A 9,066-nucleotide genomic window follows, 5' to 3' on the forward strand; every position below is an offset into this window, starting at 1 on the left:
TGGATTTCTGTTAAAAGCACCTAAAAGTTCTAGGAGGAGGAGATATTACATATATAATCTTTGCTACCAAATGGGAGATAGTTGTACCTTAGGTAGCAATAGAACATGGGAAGAAACGACTTATAACAGTGCATAACTCTTTCTGAAGCTGGAAGCCCATACTAGGCGTCTTTGCAGAAACCTGGGCTTCCCCTACCACTTACTATCCCGGCTGGGATGATACACTTGGAAAAATTTTGCTCTCTCCTGGACGCCTCTTAGAAATTCATAGCTGGGAAACTACTGCCCCAGGTTTAAAACATCTGCCCAAGCAGCCCAGCACCGGTGAACCACTTTCGTACTTTTTGCAGCCTGCGGGCTCTCCCCGCCCTCTGCTGCCAGAACCTTGGGGATGTGCCTAGACCCGGCGCAGCTCACGTCCCAGCCAACCCCGAGCAGAACAAACCGTTGGCAGGCGGCCAGGAGGCTCCCTCCCAGCCGCCACCGCCCCCCGCCAGTGCTCCCGCCCCCCTTTTCACCCCCTCCACCACCACCTCCATACAATACAAGATCTTCCTTCCTCAGTTCCCTTAAATCACTGCCCGGGGAAATCTCCTCACAAGCCTTCAACCAGCCTCCCGCCAGCATGTCTGGGGGCAAATACGTAGACTCCGAGGTAGGCTTGGGTGGGTACGCGCCGGTCCTAGGGCGCTAAAGTGTGCCTATTTCTGCTATCTCCCACTCCAAATATTCCGGCTGTTTTTCTTGCCCCAGCCCTCTCTCCACTTCGGAGCACTCCTCTTGTGCCGGCCTTGCGGAGGAATGGGCTTGGGCGGGGAGGTGAAGAGGGGACAGGAATGTTTCTGTGGAAAGGGTCTCCTAGGCTAGAGAAACGTGGAAGAGGGGTGTCAGGATCTTAAGTTGGGTCTGCGAAGAGAGGACTTATTCCTGCATGGGTTGGGGTGCTGTTTTTTTATTTTTTTTGCAGGATCCCCATGGTCTGGTCCCTTCCGGCTGGGAGGCGGGGAGCTGGAGCGCAGGGTGGAAGGTCATTCACCCGAAATCCTGGGGACGGTCACCGCGACTCCCCCGCCAGGCGCTTGGACCGGCTGACTGGGACAACAGCGCGCGTCTTGTTTGCACTTTCCAAAACTCTTGGGTCACCTCAAGAACTCTCGCAGAAACTCGGCGCCTGGCAGGGGCATTTGGAGAGGGGCAGATCTTCCCTTCCTCCGCCCCTAAACTGCTACCACCAGCTGGGTGTTGGGCTTTAATCTAGACTTCGATTTTCCAAGCACAGCCGTTATGCACAGGCAGGAAGGCTTGGAATGACATGAGTGGGTCTGGAGAGTTGTGCAGCTGACATAGCTCTGCCCAGACAAGGGTAGGGAGGAACTGTAACCACAACACGGGTGAGAAGAGCTGCGAGGGATAAAGAGGTCTGGGGAGACACAAGCAGGTAAAAGGAAGATGCAGTCAGAAGGCAGGGAATATTCCATGGTCGGGAAATAAAACTGAAGTGATCATGGAATACTGTGGAAGGGACACGAGGCCGGGGAAGGGAAAATGAAGCAGGCGAAGCAACAGAGACGAGAGTGGTGCGGCGAAGAACCCATAGGGAGAGAAATCAGAGGTCTGGTCCCATTCCTAACCAGGGTCTCAGCGCGGCGCAGCCCGTAGGGCGTGAACGCGGCGGGGGCTGCCGCGAACCGCGCGCCGGGGTTTGCCCTGACCCCTGGCGGCAGGCGGGGGAGGCAGAAGCTCCCTGCCTGGTACCGAGGGGTGTGGTGTCCTCTTCTAGATCCTCTTAAAAAGCTTGCGGCGCCAAGGAGTTTACTGTGCGCGGAGCCACCGCCGCCGAAGCGGTTAGCGCGATTTTGAGTCTCGAGTTTTGCTCCGCTACCGGGTTGACTTCTGATCACTTGTTTTTCTTTTTTGAAATTTTCTTCCCACTGCCGGTGCCACCCTCCCTCTCTTGGTCGTCCGCCCTTCGTAGGGACATCTCTACACTGTTCCCATCCGGGAACAGGGCAACATCTACAAGCCCAACAACAAGGCAATGGCAGAGGAGATGAACGAGAAGCAAATGTACGACGCTCACACCAAGGAGATTGACCTGGTGAACCGCGATCCCAAGCATCTCAACGACGACGTGGTCAAGGTAAGCTGAAGTGGCTAGTGAGGAAGGGATGTCCCCCGAGGGCTCGCTGTCAGGGCCGGGACAACCTTCTTTTGGCAAACAGCCTGTACAGCTTTTTCTGTCTTTGCCACAGATAGCTTCATCAAAAATGTCACATCTCCTCTGGTCCCTCCCGCTGGTTAATTTAGCAGGAATTTCACTAACTTAAGTTTTGCAAGAGTTCGTATAACTTCACTTTTCTCCTAGTGAATGATTTCAGTTGAAAGTGTACTGAAATATGGTGCCCTGTTTCGCATAGAATTAAAGCTGAAAGATCATTTGTGCCAAAGATGGGAGTCAAATACACAGGGGCAGATTCCCCCAGCTAAAATTAAGATAATGAAGAAGATGTGTTTTAGATTGAAAATAAGTATACACATGTATACATGTATACCGCGTGTATACTGCGAATGTGCATACATAAAGTGTATTTTAACTGAAAACACATGGCAGTTGTGCACCACTAAGCAAATGTATGCAACTTCTTGATCCCTCCCACAGGCACTTGTAGCTAAGGGTGGAAAGTCGCTTCTTTAGTGGATTCCTGCCTCAGTTTTCCCTAAGCTAAAGGTTTCGTTCAGATTGGCATTCCTTTTTCTAATTTCAGAATGTTTTTGGTGAGAATAAAATAGGTTAATGCAACCTATTGTTGATCAAACTTATGACTCTTTGGTTAGATTTTTATTATTATGTTGTTCAACTTTGGCCCTCTTAGCAAATCAAGTCAGAGGGATTTATTGTCTGAATCCCTCTGGATTGGGAAATCATGGGCCTGAGCCATCCTTGGCAAAGAGTTTTCTTTGAGGGACTGGAGGGCCAAGGAAAGTACAAGCCTCAAAGATTACAGTGTGAAGACCCAGTTCTATACAACCTCAGAGCAACAAGTCCATCAGATGAGCAATTTCCACCCACACTGCCTTCTATCTCTGGATGGGAGGAGCTATAGATATTCAGAGTCTGTGCACACTTATAAATAATATATTTCAAAATGGGGGAACAATTTAATCTGTAACTGAAAGGAAAATATAACTGACAGAATTTACTCTCTTGGCTTGCTGGTAGAGGAAAAAGGAAAACTGGAGCATTGGCAGGTTTTTCTACTAGCCAGATATTTAAAAGCAGCAAAAACAAATATCTTATAAGCATGAAATCAGAAATGCTAAAAACTATTTACTAAAAACATTAAAGGAGGAAAGGTATTTTTGCTTCTTTCTCTTCTCAAGTGGTTTTGGACAAGAAGGTGAGGGTTCAGGAAAAGATTTCAGAAAGAGCTGGCTTCATTGGAGCCTCCCTGTTGTTCCATGTAGTGTGAGTGGGATTCCTGGAGCAAATAAACCTCCTGGGATGAGTCAGAGAGGCCTGTAATGTGGATGTGGGTCTCCACACATGGCATGATTAAGTTGAGAAAGAAAGGCCCCACTGGGAAAAGAGACTTCAACACAGATGGAAAAAAAGCATAACAGGCTTAGAGGAAATAGCAGTTTACAAAACAGCATTTCAAAGAGCAAGTGTGGAGATCCTCATATTAAAGAAACTAAAGGAATAGTCAGAGCAAGATTCCACTGGCCTAGCGAAGGCAGGCCCCACCCACTTGTTCTTATGAACAAAACACGCCAGTCAGACAGAAAATCTGAAGATTGGTTGGACTGACTTTCAGAGAAGAATTATGAGAAAGCCCAGCTGATAACGACCCAGACAACCAATGCAAATACTGCCCCCAAAAGTGCCATTATTTATTAGTCCAAACACAAACATAATGATAAGAAACAGAAACTCCACCTTACCTTGACAGTAAAAAATAATTTTCCCAAAATTTTATTTTTGATAACATAGACATACTAAAATAATAAAGACTAATGTATAGTAGTTTGAAATTTCACACCATAATAAGGAAGCAGTGGTCAACTGAATCTATTCTTAAAGGAGCCAGATCAGAGAAGGGAAGTCTGTTCTAAAAGCAAGCAGCTCTGTGGAAGCTGCTCTGTAAGCACTAACCACTCATGACTATTTCACTTTAAATTTCAAGTGATTAATAACAAATGCAGTCACTCAGTCATGCTAGTCACATTCCAGGTTCTTAACATTTGAGGCTAGTGGCTATAGTGTCCAACAATACAGATACACATCATTTCATCATGAACGTTGCCATTGGACCAGACTGGAGTGTTCCCTGCATTTTAAGGTCCTCAAACCAAGTTAATAAAAAAAACTCTAGATGGGGAAGAGATGAACCCCAATCTACTGTGTAAGGAACATCACAGTATCTTTACAGTCTCATAAAAAAAGTAATTTAGGGAGGGAAAGAAAACTCAGAAGCTGGGTATACCATGAGTTTATGTTTCAAGAAGGCAGAGTATTAGCCTAGTGATAATGACATAAATTAGATTATACTATTTGGTTCCAGTAAAATAGATTTACAATCTTACTCAGTGTTTATTGGCTCCCTTACAATGAAATCTCTGTATAAACATTTATCCAAATAAGAATAGGTTAAGAATGTTTTTTAAGATGTCCCCTTAATTGAAATAGTCACCATCTTAGACCCTTTTTTCTCCCTCTGAAATTCTTATGTCTTATGTTTACATTTTCATTCATATGCTCATTATTTATTTCTACTTCTTTGATTAAAAAAATAGCTAAAGTTTATTATCCATCAAAAATCTATTGATTCATCAATCAATTCCTTTATTTAACACTCTCACTAGACTTTATACTTCTACATAGTACAAAGGGTAATTCCTAAATTAGTCCTACTATTGACAAAGATTAAAGTTAGTGAGAAGAGATGCATTTAGATTGAAAAGTTGTTTTTTTTTTAAATACACACACAACATCACAATAGTAAGTCACTGTCAAATGGTAGCTAACTGGTCAGTTTTTGCTTTGACTGCAGGAAAAACATAGCTAAGTTTTCAGTTTCATTAGTCAATGTAATTTATTCTCTCCCACATTGTTTTATATTTTCACCTTCTTTTTAACTGCCTTGCTGTTTTTTTGTGATCTCTATTGTAAGCCTTAGCATCATCATTTTGGAAATAGGACAAATTATACAATAATAAATCAAAAGTCAGTAGTATTGAATATTCATTACATAATAAGATGGTTTTTAAAAAGTGATTATTACTTATCTTGATTTTGATAATAATTCTACAATATAAATATATATCAAATAGTCACATTTTATACTTCAAATGTATATACAATTAATGGTAGCAATCATTATTCCTTAATAAATTTTTTAAATGAGTGATATGGATATTAAGCAGTGAGAGGTCCTATTATGATATGGGCAACAGGATGCGATGAGAAAACTGCATTATAGATAGTGGAATAGAGAATGGTATGAAGGAGATAGAATCTGAGTTCGATCATGAAAGACAGATGGGATTCAAGTAGCTGAGAAAAGTATAGGAGGACACTGTGAATGAGCCAGGCATGAGGGTAGGAATATATCACACAGAGCATGAGCCAGAAGGTTTAGTAACCCATTTGATGGAATTAGTGAGTCCAGAGCAGAGTGGTATGTCATAAAGATTTTAAAAACTGATCATTCGCAGGTCGCAGAGTCCTCTATCCACACTCATACACTTGGAATTCATCATGTCAGCACTGAGAAACCGGAAAAGACATCCAGCATGATAAAGGAGGGCTTTCTCGAAGATGACTGTTTAAAATATTGCATGTGATAAAAGGTAGCCAGACTGAGTGAACAAAGAAGAGTTAAGATGTAAAAATATTGTGGTCCAGACAGGAAATGAAAAGGACAGTAGCCCTGGGGTTAGAACCACTTAAGCACATAATGACAGAATCTTAGAATTTGGATGAGAAACAAAATGGTTACCAGGATATACTCCAATTCCTCTATAATAACATTAAGAGAAAGTTAGAAGATGCATCCATATTTTCACATGGTTACCATCCAAAGAGATATTTCAAGATGAATTATAAGGGAAAAATAGGGAAGATTATGTGATTCTCAGAGACTATTGTCATGAGGGTACAAGTGAGTTAAGCTGACTGACTCTGAGATTAGTTCTGAGACAAATCAGGACATCTGAGAGATCTTTGATGGAAAATAAAAATATGCATTTGTAACGTTATATTCTATAACTTGAATGTAATGACACTTAAATATGCAAAGATGCAAAATTTTCTTTGGTAATAAAGAAGAGGTATTCACATGTTAATCAGATCAATTTAGTTTCAAAATAACAGCCTAATGTCTCTGTGATACCTTCCAAGCATTCTAGAGTGATTGATGATTAATAGCAACATAATGATGATGTCTACTTTTATGTGTATTTCATATATATATATATATATATATATATATATATATATATATATATGAAATACACTTCTATATAGTCAAAGAATAAGATTTAAAAGCTCATATTGCCTCAAAACATTCGGCACCATGTTAATAGTCACTTCTGTAGGAACTGGCATCAATCTTGTTGGTTTGTTTGGGAGATAGTTTCACAAGATGGTGATTGATATTCTGCCGCGTATGAGATCATGCATGAAATTCAGAATCCCCATCTTATAAGAGAACATCGTAATCATATTTGCAGGGAAGTTATTCTCACATTTCTGAGTCAAGAAAATTATAAAATGGGGATTATTATTATTTATTTGTTTATAAGCATCTGAAATTCTTTCAAGTTTAGCCAGCATTGATATACATTTTAAATGATTATTAAAATACAGCATTTTTCTTCATGTCTAAGGTAGTCAAAAAACATTGAGGAATTAAGCCAACTTTGGTTCTTAATGAACAAAATTTCATATTATTTATTAAAATTTAAGATAAGATTCACTAAATATCCTTCAGTTAGGAAAAAGCTCATGATACAAGTTATTCTTCCCATTAACACAGTATTGGCTGCATTTTAAAGGGGCTTAAAGTAATAACAGCTGCAATAGCAAGCAGCATCTGTAAACTCCAGTAATTTCAAAAACCACCTGCTTATGCATCCTGCCTACTCAAGTCCATAAAATAACAGATATTTCTTTTCAAATGAAACTGCATTTTAGCTAGCCCTAGTTTCAACATAAATTTTCTGTGATAAAATGGCCAGAGAAAGCTGATCCCTAGAATAGGACTGTATGCATTGACCTGTGGGGTTCTGACCCCTTTTATAATTCTCTTATAAGTTGCAGTTGGGTTTGGGTTTGTAGTGGGAAAAATGGTAGGACTGGCATTTTCATACAGAGGTGGTTGATGCCTAGAAATACACTCTTTCTTCGATACTCTGGACCTTGTATGTATATTGTTTTCTGTACTCTATGGCCTGAGTGGAAGATTTACATCCTATACCTCTTTTAAAGAAATTTCTAAAAAAGGAATCATCAGTTCCTAGAAATATACCTAAAGCATATGTTCTCAGAGGTGCCTTGATAGAGTGGAAAAAGTACTGTGCCAACATATGAAAACATATTCTTGTGACAATTGTTACTTTCTCCTCCAAAATTTGAATGTATTGATTCCAAATATGCACCAACACAAAATTATTTTTCTTCAGTCAAAAGAATGCATATACATACTAATTGGATCACTTTTGACTTCAACATGACTTAATGCTATCATGGTCTCCTTCAACAAGAAAGTATCTAGTCCAATTGGCATGGAACTCTGCAAAAAAAGGAAAGAGGAGTGGATTGTGTCAGGGAAATAGATTTCTCTTTCTCAGTAGTCCCTGAGAGTTGAGCTTATAAATAGAGAGCAAACTTTTTTTGGTTAATAAAAGTTAAAGAACACCAACCCCAAAAGCATTTTAGTGAGTTATTTTATGTATCAATACTTCAAAATCCCTAACACTAAAAAAATATATATGTCATGTTCAATTATTGCTCTTTCCCATCTCATTGCAGGCCATTCAGCTTTCAGTAAATGATTACAGTGTATCTACTATCATGTGCTTGGGGCTACAAGACAGAACAAGCTGGATAGGTTCACTGCTCACACAGAGTTTATTGCTATCTCATTGACTCTCTCATCGTTTTCTTGCAGATTTTTTTTTTCTAGGATTCCTTTACCAATGTCTATTCTCTGCTAAGACTGTAACTTGAGGATTTAGTTCAGAAAACACCTCGTTTGACAAGTCTTGAGTTGTTTCTGTTTCAAAAAACATGGGTTAGCAAAATAAGGAATATACATTTTTTAAACAATTGACACTTGTTTGGATTCTATAAAGACTGTGATTAAATTAAGAGCTTTTCACTAACATTCTTTTTCTCCATAAGAGTTCTTAAATCCTAGTCATCCTATTGAAAATTTGAAATTTCCAGCCTAATATGGTTCTAAAAAGAACCTTGTAGTCTCTCTAAAAAATCCAAAAATGGACATGAGAATTACCAGAAGAATTTTTTATAATACATATGTCTGGGCCCATCCAAGATCTACTAAGTTTGAATATCTAGGGGTAGGACCTAAGGATCTGTATTCTCCAAAGCTCCCTAGCTAATTATATTGTGAAGTCTGGTTTAGATATAAGTATCCACAAGGTCTGCATAAAGATTACTTTATCTTAGTTGTTTCTACCTAAAAGAAAAGACTAGTCACACTCTGTAATCATAGAAATTCTCTCCAGCAAAAGAATGTCTGAGGCTTTGGTCATCTTAAACCCTGCCTGAATGTTGAAATACGTGGAGGGTTCCCAAATCAACCTTGTTCAATGGGCCTCCATCCCTAGAGACAATGGGCTTACCACCAACTCAAAGCTTAGAGCCTCAAGGTGACCTAGAAATGAGGTAGTTATATGTTCAAGAGGTTGCATACGGACCAGTTAGTACTGATCTGCCCAGAGGAACTTTTTTTTTTTTAAAGATTTATTTATTTATTCATATAGAACTGGGGTACAGGCCAGAGATGCGGAGGGTGAGAGGATTCACCAGAGACAGAGTGG

The 9,066-nt window shown here is 40.1% G+C and overlaps 1 protein-coding gene across 2 annotated transcripts in view; it reads left to right on the forward strand.

The window, feature by feature from the left end:
* Positions 1-357: 357 nt before the first annotated feature.
* CAV1 (caveolin 1, caveolae protein, 22kDa) overlaps positions 358-9,066 on the forward strand; it is a 34,617-nt gene continuing 25,908 nt past the window's right edge. The window contains exons 1-2 of one of the 2 annotated variants that reach the window (XM_004676966.1): positions 358-655; positions 1,976-2,140. In XM_004676966.1, coding sequence (XP_004677023.1) covers positions 392-655; positions 1,976-2,140 — 429 coding nt within the window. In that variant the 5' untranslated portion in view covers positions 358-391. Of the gene's footprint in view, positions 656-1,130; positions 1,439-1,975; positions 2,141-9,066 lie in introns of those variants that run through there. The other variant, XM_012721000.1, reaches the window with a different exon arrangement.

The sequence above is a fragment of the Condylura cristata genome, unplaced genomic scaffold, assembly GCF_000260355.1.
Source record: "Condylura cristata isolate star-nosed mole 26May11 unplaced genomic scaffold, ConCri1.0 scaffold00005, whole genome shotgun sequence".
Lineage (NCBI taxonomy): Eukaryota > Metazoa > Chordata > Mammalia > Eulipotyphla > Talpidae > Condylura > Condylura cristata.